Source organism: Anser cygnoides, chromosome 16 (assembly GCF_040182565.1).
Source record: "Anser cygnoides isolate HZ-2024a breed goose chromosome 16, Taihu_goose_T2T_genome, whole genome shotgun sequence".
NCBI lineage: Eukaryota > Metazoa > Chordata > Aves > Anseriformes > Anatidae > Anser > Anser cygnoides.
The window spans coordinates 306270-319547 of NC_089888.1; the positions used below are offsets into that span (position 1 = coordinate 306270).

At 50.5% G+C, this 13278-nt stretch overlaps 1 protein-coding gene across 3 annotated transcripts in view; it reads left to right on the plus strand.

Annotated features, from left to right (window-relative positions):
• The window catches only part of CDH22 (cadherin 22), a 79706-nt gene that overhangs the window by 34207 nt on the left and 32221 nt on the right, over positions 1 to 13278 (plus strand). For all 3 annotated transcript variants that reach the window (XM_066978220.1, XM_013198518.3, XM_013198519.3), the window contains one exon: positions 6563 to 6682. In XM_066978220.1, coding sequence (XP_066834321.1) covers positions 6563 to 6682 — 120 coding nt within the window. The remainder of the gene's footprint in view (positions 1 to 6562; positions 6683 to 13278) is intronic.

A 13278-nucleotide genomic window follows, 5' to 3' on the forward strand; every position in this document is an offset into this window, starting at 1 on the left:
CCATTTACCTGCACAAATCCGCTCCTGAGTCAGATGGTGACCCCTTGAACTACAGCCATGTGCTCCTGGAGAAATGAAAGGCAGCATGTGGGCAGCAAAGCAGGAAGAAGCATCCTGTTCCCAAAGGGAAGAAAGAAATTAAATTAATCTATTTTGCTTGAACAACTTTTAAAAAGGAAGGAATTCTCGACTCTGAGTATTAGACAAGGATCCCAATTCTTTTAAAATCACTAACAATTATGGAGCTGCCTGATCACAGACTGATGTGAACAAGACATATCAAAGGAGACAGTTTCTATGCGAAATTGGAGATCAGAGCGAGAAAGAAACACGGTTTCACAACATGAAAGGAGGCAATTCCTGCAAATTAAAATACTCAGAAGTTAAAAGTAAAAAGAAGTGCTATGAACGGCGTGGGATGTGCTTCCAAGCTTCATGCTCAGAGAGGGGAGCTGGAGCCAAGAGCCTGCTTACCAGGCTGATGTCTCTCTGCCTGTGACAACCTTGGAGCTTTTTGTAGCCTGGCCAAACTGGGGAGTGTAAGGGCTGCTCTGCAGCAGCCTAGCCCTGGAGATGGCCCAGCTAAAAGGGCAGGAGAGCTTCACACAGCATCTTTAAATGGTGCTGCTGCACAGTCTGCAGTGTGAATGCAGAGCTGCAGCTGCTGCTACAAGTCCCCAGCTTCCTCCTGTTTTTCCTGCAGCTTATCAGTGCTTTACAAAGGAACAGGTAGCACAAGGGATGGGACAGGCATGTTCTGTGAATGTTCAGAGGCTGCTGTGCTGCTCTGCAGTGGCCCTGGTGCAGAGTATGAGGTACAGGACGCAGTGGGAGATGGGGCAGGTCATGGACCTGGGTGTGTGAATTTCAGGAAGGTGTGCAGATGCAAAACCTGGGATGATGCCTAGGGCTGGGGAGGTAAAGTTGCCTCCTTGCCACAGTGGGAGTACTCCTTTTGTGGTAGCAAGGCTTGCTGCAGCTGTGATCGTGGCTTTTTTTATAGTTGGTATTGGCAGTAACATTTGCAATCCCTGGGCTGGACAGATGATCTACACTAGACCTGAGGGGTATTTTAATGAGAGTGAATGGGGAGCATGCCTTTACTGCCTTTCTGGATGTGGATGAATGCAGTCTCCTGCAGTGGCAGAGCAGGGCCAGGAGGTCTGGGAAGCTTGAGAACAGCTTGGGTTGACTTATATCAAGGTCAAAACTTGGGGACCTGCTGGCAAGCATGTCTGGCCTCTGCTCCGTTTCCCCAGATCACCAGTGCTCCTGGTTCAACTGTGCTTTCTGCTGGGATGGCGCCAACCCAGGAAGCAGGGCTATGCTTCAGCTCAGAGGTTTGTAGGGAGCTGCTGTTCATTCCTCATCTCTGCTGCTCTGCCCAGCCTGAAAAGTGAAAGGTGTGACCCCCTTCTTCTTTGTGTCATGCTCCTGTCTTCCAGACCTCACTGGGGCTTGTGCCAGGGGGTGCCCAAGTGGGTGGTTTTTCCTCTCACTGGAGGCAGCAATCAACCGCAGCTTCCCACTCCTTGCCGGAAGCATAGTCCCAGCTCTCAGAGGTGGGTACCTTCCTGGAGCATAAAGAGGAGTAAAACAAATACGGTCAGATCCGCTCTGTGACAGCAGGAACAGATCAAAGGACATCATTTGCATAATGAAGGAGTACTAATTGGGAGGGAAAGTCATTTGATTTCCCACTGCCTAAGAGGGAATAATAAATAATGAGAGAATTGCACAAACTCTCGAACAGTAGCTGGGAGTGCTTCGCAAGACATCTGTCTTGTGCTCTGCACTGGGACCAGGGCAGCATAATTTGGTCTCCTCCGTGAACTCATCGACTCACTGTGAACTTCTGCTTGAGACTATAAGACTACCTCAAGGTGGAATCAAGGCCTCTTTGTTCCAGGACCTTGTCTTGACGGTGGCCAAAAGTGGATGCTTATGGGAAAGCATTGCTGTCATGGATCAAAAAATGGCAGGTGTAAGTTGGGTAGGATGATAAGACAAGAGTTTAGGATGTGTCAGGGCAGAGGTGGTATTTGGAGCTAACCCCAGCCCATGGAGCCAGGCTGAGCCTATGCTATGCTCCTGGAAAAGATGGTGGTGTTTTCTACACACACAGCACCAGCCTGAGGCTGGCATGGAGCTCCTGCACTTGGAGGAAACGCATGCAAAATGGAAACTGACCCAACAGTCTCACTTAGGCTCCCCTGACATGGCATGGCAGGACCAGCTGCAAGGGCAGCTTTAAATGACTTATCTCCAGAAACCTCACCTGCTCTGGGGTTACTGGGTGTCAGAAGAGAGTATGCAGCTGTTCTGCAGGTGGCAGGACTCTGCCTCTTCCCTCAGAGGCTGTCACAGACACCGACCAGCACAGTGCCAGCTGAGGTGGCTGTCGGATGCTGCTGTCAGGGTGCAGAGGATACAGTCTGAGCTGGTGCTGTAGGAGGCTGTTCAGGAAGGGGAGAGGGCTCTGCCTGTCAGGCTGTGGGCTCTCCCCATGCAGTTCCCAAGGGAGCAGAGCACTGTCCTGCCCCCGGGCTGACAGCAGCGGCTGGAGGCGATGCACTGGGTCCACCTGGACAGAGGAAGGCAGGGGCTCATAGTGCTGCCTGCAAGCATTTCTGCTAACTCCCTCCATGTTCACCACTCGGTTGCTTTGGGCAGCTGCCATGTGTACATCGGAATTAGCCAAGTACAGTCCAGCTTTGGGACGGGACCTGAGCTGCAAATACTGCTGCAGTCCCATTGCTGTCCTGTCACCTCAAGAAGAAACCGTGGGCTGAGAGCTTGCAGGCTGCTGTGTCTGACACCTGAGGCTCGGCCTCTGCTTGGACACCCTAATGCTGATCACTCCAAAAGACCTGGGTTGAGCAGAGTCTGGTCTTGAAGGAGAAGACCTGCAGCTGCAGAGGAGGTAGGATGGACCCAGCCAACTCCCTGGGAACTGCAGGAGCTTCACCTTGTAACAGAAGATGCTAAAACTAGCTGAGTTCTGGACTCCCTTCCTGAGCTCCCTGGGATCTGCTTAACAGCTGTCTGGTGCACACAGGCATGAGCCCAAATCCAGAACACGCTGCCTCCTGCAAGACATCCCTGCTGCTTGTACAGGGTGGGTGTTGTAGCCCAGAGCTTGCTTTTGGGCAGTCTGGGGAGCATGCAGAGTCTGTAGTAGATGACATTCTAGGAAATGTGCATCCTTTCATTGGAACAGAACTCCTCCCTTGGTGCATTTTGCTCTCCTTATTTCTCTGTGTAGAACCAAGATTAGAGATGATTTGGCTGTGCAGACAGAAACTTGGGGTCAAGCCCTGGCTCCAGCACAAAGCTGGCTGAATGCAAAACTGATTATTGTGAAGAGAAATTGCTTAATCTCCACACTGGAAGCAGAGGAAAAGACTTTGTTTAACATGCAGCCAGAACACTTGCAGGCAGTCTGATGGGTTTTTCTTAACACAACGTGCTCAAAACACTTGTGTGCATCTGGCAGTGGCTGGGGCCGCAAGTGGGCACGAGCTGGGGTAGTGGGGCACTGCCCTGCCTGCTGGTCCTTGGTGAGAACACCCCTTTCCCTTCAGCACCTCGCTCCAGTCATGGTGCAAGCTCTGAGCCCTTTGATCTGCACACCTGAGCACCTGCTATACCCTCTCATCCGGTCAGCATGGGCTGAGCCCCTCAGGGAAACTGTGCCCCAAGAATTTGATGTGTTGGTTTACTCCCCAAGACGCCGTGCTTACTGCTTGGTGCCAACGGCTGGGTGCCTTGTCCCACAGGTTTCTCGGGCCAGAGACACCCCAAAGGCTGCTTCCTTTGTTGTATGTTTGAGGTGCTGTGCTACAGCCAAGGCTTGTCCTGAGGGGTGAGGGCTCTGCAGTGAATCCCCCTGGGCCAGGCTTGGCTTTCTACCAATCAGGGCATTCCTGAGACTGCCAGATGCTCATTTCTGCTCCAGTAATTTTTAAACTCCTCTGGTTTATTTTCTTCCATGATGTTCTCCTGGCTTGCTTCTGGGTTGCACCAGCCACTGCATGTTTTGGGACGAGGTGAAAGCTGTAAATCATACAGTTTATAGAATTGGAGCTGCCCCTTTTAGAGAATCCAGGTCCCTCAGATGGGAGTGCTGCCCTATGGCGTCAGTCCCAGGGTATGTGGGATGACATGGGCATGACAGTGTTCTTCTCAGGGACCTTTGTATTCTGCATGGCAAGATCTGCACAGGAAAGGTGATTGTGGCACGGAGAGGAGCATAGGTGAGCTGTCACCTGGGCCTGGAGCCTGGCTGTATGTTTGTACCTGGGGAAGTGGCAGGTTCTGCCAGCTCACTTGGGGGTTCTTTGTGGGACCTCTTTACTCTTAGATATGTTTGGAGTCTGCCGTTCAACACTTACTTTAGATAAGTGTTTGGAGTGGCGTAAGAAGTGGTCTGGAGCCATCAGCAACCATCATGCAGGATGGCACCTGCCTGGATTGCTGAGGGGAGACTGCGGCGGGGGCTGGCAGCTTGGCCACTCAGCCCTGCCCCGGTGGGAAGAGGTCCCAGCCCGCACAGGGTGGCTGCGGTGGTGGGAGGCCTCCTGTGCTCAGTGTTTGTGCTTAACTAAATAAGTCGTACACTCTGTACCTGCTGTGGGCAGTGCTATGCTTGGAGAGCAGGGGTGGGAACCAGTGTCCTCCCTGGGTTGGTCCCCTTGGGAGGGAGCGGTCAGACCTTAGTGGTTAAACTGGAGCTTCAGACCTTTGTTCTTCAGTTCAGAAGAGAAGGGGAAGAAAGAAGTGGAAAAAGGGTAAGTGGGGGTTAAGAGAGGGTGCTGGAAAGTCACGCTCATAGATTCCCGATATCCTGTGAGTGACCTTGAGCAGGCTGCATTGCACCTTTGTGCCTTGATTTCTAGCCTGCCAAGTGGGGTTGATGTTACCTATCTGTCCAGTATCACTTGTCTGTTCATGAGATGCTGTGTAAGCAGGTAGGGAAGAGCACAGCCTTCATCACCTTCAGGGCTGCTGGCTTCAGCTCAAGGGCACCTTGATCCTGCTGCCTCTGAGCTGAGGGTGCCTTCCCGCAATGCTTCTCATGCTGCTTGGCTTCCCCTCACGCTGGACTGGAAAACACAGGTCCCAGACGTGGTGCTTGTGCTGCAGACTGGGCAAGCTGGACCTGCTGCCCTGTGGCTCCAGTGCTTGGGAGCGCCCAGCAGTGAGAGGTGCTCCCTTGAGCCAGGAGCCTTCTGTGCTGGTGCTGGAGAATAGAGAGCAGCCCACCTGCCTGTCATCTTCATGGCCTAGCTTAAAACACAGAAACGAAACCCACCTCTGGGTGGGCATGGATGCACCACAGATTCATTGAAGGCATCAAAGCATAAATAAGTCAACGCAAAGCAGCTTGTTATTGAAGACTGATTAGGGGGGTTCTCATGTTATCAGCAGAGTTTCAGCTCTGAGAAGATGGCCAGAGAGGATGAAAAGCAGCAATGATAACTGATTATTTTCTTCAGTAAAACCCTTTCCAGGATATCAGAAGTGAATTGGACTGGGGGGAGCATGTGCATCCCTGCTGCTCATGGCAGCTCTTTCCTTCGAGCAGCTGAGGGCTGTTCTCCCCATCCTGCCTCTCAACCCAGAGAGGTGACTGGTGCCAGTGCTTGTACTCCTGGGCAGGGATGTGCTCAGTCTGGTACTGGAGGTGGAACATGAGTAGCCTGTCCCTCACAGGTCTTTGGTCACACCATCTCCTTTCTCAGGGGTGTCTGTAGATAAGACTAGGCTTCTCCTTGTTCCTCCCTTTCGTTGCCTCTGAAGACCTTAGCTCTTTTGCTCCTGACCTAATTCTCATGTCCTGGTTCCTACTTTCGTCAAATTGAACATGATGTCAAAATAAAGCCATCACAGGGGCAGTTGGAGTGAAGTACCCAGTTTAATGAGGCAGGGTTGAAAAATCAATAACTTAATTGCAGACATTTGAAGGGCTTTTATTCAATTTATGGTCCTTCTGCCCTTCTACACATAGAGCATGAGGATGTGGTGCAGTGTCTGGTTCTGGTTCAGCAGACCCTCATGAGACCCTCATCTGCAGAGATGTGGCACTGCAGTGGGGACCAGGGCCTGGCCAGAAAGTTCCTCCGTGGGCTGGAGGTGACCGTGTTGCTCAGTACTGACAGAAAAGGGGAAGCTGTGGTGGTAACTTCTCATACCCAGCTCTTTCCCAGATGGACCAGCAGAGATGTCTTCTGGGAGAAAAGCTGCCAGGTGTTCAGATCAGTGATCTGGAGAGCACATCCTGCCCAGACAGCAGCCCTGAGGTGGTCCACGGTCCAGTCCCTCCTGCCACTCTGCAGGACAAAAGGGTCCTTTCTAGAAGGGTTCAGATTTCTGGATGTCAGTCTTTTGGGGGGAGGTGGTGCTGCCTTTGCGCACAGCTGTTCTGCTTGTTTTCATCAGAACGTGTGAGTGGTCAGTGTTGGCCCCCACTCTTCTATTCTGCCAGCTCCCTGGCCCCAAGGTTTGTGCTGCTCTTCTCACCTCCTCCCTGACTTTGTTTTTGTTCTTGTCCCTGCTGCAGGCACCTCTGTGATGCAGGTGATGGCATCTGATGCTGATGACCCCACATATGGGAGCAGCGCCCGGGTAGTCTACAGTGTGCTGGAGGGCGAGCAACACTTTACTGTGGACAGTAAAACAGGTGAGCGGCATCCAGCAGCACCCAGCCGGGAGACCCAGCTGAGAGCAGCAGGAGACCCTGGCCATGTGTCCTGCATTGCACCGTGCATAATCGTATGCCACCAGGCTGAACCTCCATGCAGGCTGTTGGTGCTGGGGTACCCATGCACTGGTGTTTGCAGGTGTTGGAGAGGGAGAATTGCCAGCCCAGCCGGCTGCTGCGCAGCTCCGTGCAGCACCCACAGCAGGCAGTGCTGTGCCAGCCCAGTGTGCCCTGCCTGTGCCTGCACCAGCCATAGCTTCTCTGTGCTCAGAGCAGAGTACGCCTGTAGGCATGTAAAATCTGCATGAAAGGTTTAAGTGCTACCGGAGGGGCCTTATCAAAGGCAGCGTTGTTATCGCCAGGGCTTTGATTAAAGGTAACACTTTAAAATAAGGATCGGTTTATAAATGTTCTATTAATATTTAATGAAAGAACAGTGGAAGCTGATCCATTCCTTAATAACTTATAATAGAGCCTGTTGTAAAATGCATCTCTAATAAATCCCTAGCAGATGATGCTCTGACAAACTGGTTAGAGTAGACCATAACCAAGAGATGTTGGGGTATATATTCTCCTTGCCTCCCAGGAGTGTGACTCTCATTACCCTTAATGGGAGCCTTGCAAGCTTGCTGAGGAGGGAATACACTCAAATGCTAATAAGAGGTATTTAAGGCACAAAGCATGCAGTAAAGTACCCGCAGTTTAATGAAAAATTGTCAGAGGACAAGCAGGCTGAGTAGCTGCAGCTCTGGTTGGAAAGCTGGACAGCAAAGTCCCCCCACCCTGTTGTGGCTGAGATCAGCTCCTTGCCTGAAATGCTACATCTCTGTTGTGTTGACCTGTCTGGACTAATAGAGATTTCCTAAGGCTGTTTTTATAGGAGTCAGAGTGAAATTTGTTCAGAGACTCTGCCATAAGGGAAGTGTAAGGAAGGTACGCGTGCCTGAGCCTCTGCATGTGTGAAACCCAGCATCTCCTGAAATCCATCTGGTGTGCATGGGCCAGATAGCCAGAGCCCGTCTGCAGCTGGAGGATTGCTCAAACCTGAGCGGTGCCTAAGCACGCTGGACAGCAGGCGGGGGTCTGTGGTGGCAAGTGTTATTGTCTGAGGCCAGGAGATTGCATGAGCTAGGGCTGCACCCGCTACTAGCCTGGGAGCTGCTGCACCTGGGCTTTCTTCTCTCACAGAATTTCTTTTTCTTTTTAATGGTGTGTGTATAGAACAATGGACTAAGCACTGAAAACTCATTTGCATATGGGATCCTGCTAGTCTGAGACAGTTTTATGTGAGTGGAAGCTGAGAATCAGGCTGCTAGAATGAAGAGGGACCACTGGGAGCAAAATGCACAAGCCAGGACGTGCAGAGGCTCAGCTTCCTGCAACAACATTAATGCTGCTGTATTAAGGCATAAACTAAAATGTGCCCTGTGGGACTGTGGTGAGAATTAATGTCACTCCAGGAATCCAAGCTTCTTGATTCCTTGACTTTTTGTATCTTAATTCACAAACTGGCTGTTTCTTACGCTGGCTGTTTCATACACCGGGTGGGTTGATATACCATTCTACTTGCTTGCGACTCATAAGAGCAAAACTGCTGACAGTCTGCAGAAGAATCCTTGTCCTCTTTTGAGCAAGTCTGTTTCCAGAATATCTGACCACTGAGTATGTACTGGGACTGACTCTTTCATGATGTCTGAGCTGTGAAAAGCCTCTCGCAGAGGCCTCGCCTGGGTTCCAGGAGTGCTCTGTGCAACTCTGCCTGCTGGCTGCTGAGGGTGTGTTTGTCGTCTGTCCTGCACTGCCTGTGGCTTCATGGCAGTGCAAGCTGTCTGCCCTTCTGTCAGTGCTAGCATGCGTGGCTGCACTGCTGGAGGAAGCAGGCACAGGACTGACTGTGCGAAGCCAAATGTCTCATCCTGTCTGCCTTTGGCACCAGCCAGGAGACAGAACTTCCACCTGAGCAAACCCCTTTCTGCTCCTGCTCTGCACCTGAATACGTTTTTAGTGCCCCACGTGGGAATCCTGGCCTAACCACTCTGGGTGGCCAGGCTTCTGCCCTAATCATAAGATTTAATTATCCATAACAGCAGCATAACTCTCAGAGTCACCATTGTTATTAATGGCCATTTAAAAAAAAAAAAAAAAAAACAACACCTGGAGTGTTACATTTCTTATAATATACGATAATGAAGAGCAATTTGTTTTCCCCTTTTGATTTTGACCTCCTCCACCTTTTTTTTGCAGGTCCATACATGTATGTGCTCCCTTGCACCCTACATAAGCCTCTGATTCCTTCAAACTCAGGTTCTCTTTTCCTCCCGTATCTTTGCAACCAGCTCTTCTCATGCTGTCCTTCATAATGTAGGTGTTGCATGTGTGAGTGTGGTTTGCACACTTGGGTACGTGATAAGAACTGTGTGTGGGTTGCTTAGTTTGTCTTCCGTTCTTGGACGTTACTAGCTTTACTATATGTCTGGTATTTCAAATTTGACAGGGGTTTCAAAGGCAGGACCAAAACTGCCTGGATGCCCAGAAAAGCACACTATGTGCAGTCCTGAATTCCCTCAGTAAGCCCTGAATTCCTGTAATCCCTCAGAAGTCTTTTAGGAGGGAGTCAAGAAACTAAACGGCCCCACTGGAATAGGGGGAACTGAGGCATGGTATGTGCTGGTGTCTGCAAAGCTTCAGGGAACGATTCTAATTCCTGCAGTGGCAGGAATGGTGAAGAAAAAGCACCACTGATAAATGAGCTTTTTTTTTCACATACATAGGGCACTACCTCTCATGCTCTGAGAAGTTTCAGCTATTGAAACTGTCTCCAGGTTTGCGTTGTATATCCCATATCAGGTCCTAGAACTTACCTGGAAAGTGTTAAAGATCTAGGCTAGCTTTTCTGGTGTGTAACTGGGGATCTTCGTATGCACAAACTTCAGAGGCATGATCTTCAATGTCGGCTATGAGAATATCCCTGTGGCTCCTTGCAAAAGCCTGCAGGCATTAGTCATATTTAGGCTTTGTGCTGCTTTCACTATTCATTCTCAGTTTGCAGATAGTGTGCAGCTGATCTTCATGTGCTTTTTGTCAGAGGAGAGCTGTATTGCACTGTTTTGTGGCAGCTGCATTCCTGCTGGAGGAGGTTGCACTCTTAACAGTAGTCAGCACCTGTATATGTGCTTTGCACTGCAGGGGCTGGGAGCCCAAGTTTTGTCCAGGAAGACACATTGTTGGGGGGTAGATCCTGTTCTATTTCCAGGTAGCTCTCCCTCACCCTCCTCTCTCTTTTACTTATCCAATGCTGAGATGGGCCCAAGGAGCATGTGGGTTACAGTACATTTATGTGAGATGAGAAATCAGCATGCATTAAAATTTGTAGGCCAACTTTTCCATATTGCTTTATACCACACTGCACTCTCTGTGCTTCTGTAGATTATTCACCTTTGTAGGGGCAAAGCTCTTCTGTGGCAGGCACAGCTCCTGTTCATCTGGTTATCAGGAAAAGGCTCTTCACCGAGAGGGTGGTTGAGCACTGGAACAGGCTCCCCAGGGAAGTGGTCATAGCACCAAGCCTGCTGGAGTTCAAGAAGTGTTTGGACAACATTCTCAGACACGTGGTCCTTTTGGGTCCTTTTGGGTGATCCTTTGGGGACCCAGGAGTTGGACTTGATGATCTTTGTGGGCTTCAGCATCCCTCAGCCACAGTAGCCATGTGGCTCTGTACCCTTCCTATTAACATTGCTGTTCAGTTCGGATAAGCTGATGCAGCTATACAGCTTCCATTTTTGGGTCTCAGCTCCCTGCCGTGTTTGAAGAGCAATGAGCCTTTTGAACCTTGGGTCTGTTGCCTTCTTCAGATTGCACGTAGCTTCTGCCTCCCAGATCGTCCTGAGCTGAAGGGTAGGTGTGGAGCTGGTGCCTGGGGCTGAGATCCCATCTTCAGTGGGCTGACCTCCTCCAGGATGTGTGCCCCAGACAGCACTTCTGTCTTGGCAGATACATTGGTATTTCCCAATCGCTGCAGGTGGGTGTGGGCAAAGGCAAAGGATCTGGCAAGTGCTTGCCACCCTTGATCACTGCTGAGGCAGTGATCTGTTTGTTTTAACGACGTTTGAACAACCTGATGATCTTTAGGGGTCCCTTCCAACCCAAACCAGTCTATGAAGTTTCAGGGAGGAGTGAATGTTTTCTCCAAGTAACTAATATGAGCAGTTAGAGGAGACAGAGCCAGACTCTTCTCAGACATGCACAGCAACAGGACACAAGTTGCAGGAAGGGGAATAGCAATAGGATATAAAGAGAAAATTTGCCACCATGAGGGTGACACTTCTGTCTTTAGAGATGGTCAAAACCTGACTGGATGTGGCCCTGAGTAATCTGATCCAGCTTTGATGGTGGCCTGTTCTGAGCTCTGGCTGAACCACAGACCTCCTGAGGCTCCTTCCACATGCGTTACTTCACAACAGTTGTATCTTTTCAGTTTGTGGAAGGGGACATGTTGGTCCAGACTGCCCTCAGATGGAAGGTGCCTTGCCCAGAGGGTCTCTGAGGATGGGACATCTGAGCTAGAAGTATTTCACAGCAGAGTAAAGCCCATGATTATTAGATTCCTGTAAGGCAGTTACCTGCTGAGTGCTTTGTCCTGCTTTGGTTTTATCACCCAAATAGTGCAGGCTATTGAGCAGATTTGGTGGTATTTTATGTGCTGTTGTAAGTGTCCCCTTGCTGGTTAATTACACTGATTAATTTGAATCATGCTAGAAAGCCACATGTGCCTTGTACCCGAGGGTGTGCCACTACATGTCTGTATTATTCAACTATAATAGATGCTGACAAGAACTAGGGAGATGAGTCTGAGATGGAGGTTGTCCTTGCTTTGTTGGCAGTGTCTGGGAAGGACGATGTTTGGCAGTTCTTCTGTCTGGAAAGAGGGTGAATCTCCAATTTCTTGGTCCTTGTCTCTTCTGTCTCTGTGCCTTGAAAAAGGGGGTCTGCCACCGTCTCTTACTGTTTCTTTTGCAGAGTCCCTGGGGGTCATGGTTGGGGAGCACAGGCTTATCTGGCTGTAGGAGATGAGACCATGTGAGTTTGATGCTCGTAGGTATTTGTGGCAGCGTTCATGGTGCCATATGCAGAGTTGGTGTGGAGTAGGTTTGGAGACCCTGATTTGCCAAGGCCGTTAGCATGTGGTAAGTGGCACCACAGCACAAAATATGAAACCATCCTGATATGCTAGTAGCAGCCTGGTGTGGCCCATGTGACTTTAGGGGGAACAGCTTTCTCAGTGACAATCCTGCTGGGGTTCACCGAGGCTTGGAGCAAGGGGAATTCAGCTACGTCAGACCCCCACTTCTCCAGGATGGGCTGGATGAGCAGTGCATGTCTTGGCAGGAGGTGGCTTCTGCTGACAGTCTGCACCCCTGGCAAAAAACAAGGATTTTGTCTGCCTTGTGCCACTAGAAGGACCAGTGCCGGTTGGGACCGTTTGCTGTGCTCTGCACATGCCAAACGGCCCAGACTTGCTCCCTGCTGGGACAGGCGACCTTGGCAGTGTACTGGGAAGTGCCTGAGCACTACTCCCATCTTGCATGGGGTATTATGAGCTATATCATTATGAGCAGCTCACTTAAGTCATTACAGCCTTGGTGAATACATGAGCTTTTTCCCTCTCATCCCAATTCATCACTATTGTGCTGACATGAATCATTTTCATTATAAAATGCTTCAGACCCTGTTAATTAACAGAATTGCTTAAATTTCAATGAGATGGTGCTTGCCCAGAACTAACGGCTTTATATTCATAGCAGAGTAACAGAAGAAGCCTATAAACATGAGCAGCTGAGGCCAGTCCCATGCAGCCCCTGGGGAATGGGCACATGTGTAGGGCCAGGCCTGCTGCTTGCAGACTGCAGGTTGCAGTTCTGCCAGGATGCCTGCCTGGAGGTGCGTTCACCCCTTTGGGTGAGGCAGGGTGGGACTCCTGGCCAAATGGCTCCACCTCAGCAGACCCAGGAGGAACTGGGCAACCAGTATAGACCGTTGGCCCATCACAAGGCAAACACCAGCTACGCCCCTTCAGAGGGGCTGGGATGTTCCCTGCCAGGAGGTGGACAGTGCCCTGAGCCGCCTCTGATGGGTGTGCTGACCAGGAACGTGGACCTCATTGAAGGAGTAATAGAAGGGCTGAGGATTACCCCAGAGTGTGAACCGGCAGTTGCTGGAAGTGCCCAAGAGATGGTGGGTGAGGTAGAGCCTCCCATGGATTCATGGGGCTCAAGGCAGCGACGGTCCAGGCAATTACAGAACTGACATGACAGAGGGACCGGGGAAAGCTCGGTGAAATTGTGCCTGTCCGCGAGAGCCAGGGAGCTGCAAGGATCCGAAACAGTGGTGATGTCTTTATAATAAACTCTAACAGTGGTAATTGTTGGAATAATTGCTAGTTTCAGAAAGCAAGGAGAGAGAAATGTCTACAGAACAGTGTTGCCAGCTACTGCTGCACCTGTAATGTCATGCAGAGGAGGAAAAAATACATTTTCTTCCTTCCAGCTCGGTGCTGTTTGTTTGACTACCTCTGGGCC